At 37.5% G+C, this 2,162-nt stretch overlaps 1 protein-coding gene across 1 annotated transcript; it reads right to left on the bottom strand.

Annotated features, from left to right (window-relative positions):
* Positions 1-581: 581 nt before the first annotated feature.
* Positions 582-1,639, bottom strand: LOC131862541 (putative germin-like protein 2-3). The gene is made up of 2 exons (XM_059215017.1): positions 1,429-1,639; positions 582-1,321 (listed from the first exon to the last, which is right to left on the bottom strand). The coding sequence occupies exons 1-2, from the start codon at positions 1,637-1,639 to the stop codon at positions 789-791; spliced, it is 744 nt and encodes a 247-aa protein (XP_059071000.1). The 3' UTR covers positions 582-788.
* Positions 1,640-2,162: the final 523 nt, after the last annotated feature.

Genomic DNA, 2,162 nt, shown 5'->3' with positions numbered 1-2,162 from the left:
CCATTGAGAAATAATGGTAGAGTGTAGCCACACAATTGCTATATACTCCAGTGATGGCGAGGAAATATTGATTGGTAATTCGTTCTGTCAGTACATGAATTAATTAAATATATTACAAAGTATGCAAAAAAATATTTAATTGGCTCATAATCATACCATTAATTTTTTAATGAAGAACCGAGATGATTCAGCTACAAGAGCTTATAGGAGGTTTCTCACCAAAAAAATAATAGAAAGGAATATTGGAGTCCAATAATTGAGTCATATGATAGTATAAATTCTATTAGCAAAGAGAAATAGAAGGTTTATCAACCTAAATATATCAAATGAGGTATTCAAACATGTAGTTCTAAGTACAAAAAATGAAAATGAGGAGCAAACAATATCTTTCATTAACACATAAACGAGCATGCCCTTTGCTATGGAAGTTGTCTCACTTATTGATGCAGTAAAATCATGGATATATAAAATAAAATCAAAATATTTAAACAAATAGAATATAATAAAATCGACATCTATTATAAGAGTGCTTTGTAATTTGGAAGTTGAGAGGATGAGAGAGCGTCTAAGGAAATCGTTAGGAAACAATGGCAGATTTGCAAGCAATGTTCACGGAGGGGAAGTGCCTGGGTTAAAAACGGATGCTATGAATAGCACAAGAGGACGGCAATAACTCTAAAAAGAGAGTTTTATTCAACTGTGAGGAAAAAGAATTGGGAAGGACGGTCTTCCCACGTTGTCCAGACCAGACCGCTTGTTTGTTTTATTTAATAGAAAAAAGCAAATTCTTATGCAAATTTCTTCTGAATGTAATCGGCAAGCTCTTGGGTGATGCGGAAGGCCTTGGCCAATACGGAATCTGGGAGAGGAGGATCCGCTGCAAACAGAGAGTTGGCGATTGTCTGAGCTCCCGGAAGCTGGCTGCTCAATGCAGCTATGGCCACCGCATTTTCATGCCCCACATTCTGCTGGAAATGCACAAGTGCCTTTGGAAACACAAACACATCTCCCTTCTCCAACGTTTTGCTGAAAAACTTGTTGGTGGTGTCAATGAAACCCACAAGAAGCTGGCCTTCCAGTAAAACAAGAACTTCAGTGGCTCTTGGGTGCGTGTGAGGAGGATTTATTCCACCCACTGCGTAATCGATACGGACCAACGATATTCCGAAGGTGTTGAGGCCCGGTATCTGCATAACATTGGCCATCGTTACATTGGAGCCCACTGCATTGTCGGTGTTCCCTGCCTGCCCAAGTCCCCCGAAGAAGAAGTCCTCTGCCGAAACATCCTTGGGATCTTTGCAAACGAACCCGTTCACCTTAACTGTTTTAATCAATTTGTTAGCAACAACTCATATCACACCATTGTATTTTAATTAATTTGTGAGCAACTCGCCTGATAAGCAAATCAAATAAAACTTATGTACTCACCCATGCTTTCCTTGTCTGCGACGCAGAAATCTTGCAAGGGATCGGAATCCGCTGCCATGACATTATCACTGTACCAACATATCAATAGGAAAAGTCCCAACGTGAAGTAAATCATGCGGTTACCCATTATAAATAGAGACACAGAAGAATCAGACAGAAAAGCTCGGGATATGAATGTGTAGTCGAATTGTGTATTACAATCCCATAACATGTCTATTATATAGCGGGAAAATTAACTACTCTGCGAGGACTAATTCATGTTGACGTAATTGATTAATTATAATATAGTTTCTGTGTTGGGACTAATTCATGTTGACGCAGTCGTTAATTATTATAATATTATATGTTTGCAGAGTTGGTGCTCTTTATATTAAGTTGGGGTGACTACGTAAGCCCTACGACATATAGTTATCGAAGCTACCGTAGACGGATTCTCCTCATTCTTTTGGTAACGTAGAATCAGCAAATTCAAAGGAAATAATATATTGATTATTCTGAGCCGCCAGCGAATTGGCTAAAAAGGAAAATTTCTTACCTACTGTGTATTTTACTTATCTCTCTAGATGTAAATTGACTGATATAGCGTTGACATTTTATTTTTTTTCTTTTGCTCTACATAGATGTAGCAAGGGCCAAGCTCTATAATATAATATTCTTTTTATATAAATTTTGGATGAGCAAAATTTCTTTTTGTTCATAGATTTATTTGGCTTATCTTCAAGTGTGATATTGTA

Source organism: Cryptomeria japonica, unplaced genomic scaffold (genome assembly GCF_030272615.1).
Source record: "Cryptomeria japonica unplaced genomic scaffold, Sugi_1.0 HiC_scaffold_46, whole genome shotgun sequence".
NCBI lineage: Eukaryota > Viridiplantae > Streptophyta > Pinopsida > Cupressales > Cupressaceae > Cryptomeria > Cryptomeria japonica.
The sequence above is the reverse complement of the archived record's forward strand: the minus strand, read 5'-3'. Positions and strand labels throughout refer to the sequence as shown.

What these genes read in the sequence shown, in the direction of transcription:
- LOC131862541 (XM_059215017.1), bottom strand. Translation starts at nt 1,639, where the DNA reads ATGTTATGGGATTGTAATACACAATTCGACTACACATTCATATCCCGA. An exon ending in CGCAGACAAGGAAAGCATGG is followed by an intron (nt 1,322 to 1,428) that starts GTGAGTACATAA and finishes TGATTAAAACAG; the next exon opens with TTAAGGTGAACGGGTTCGTT.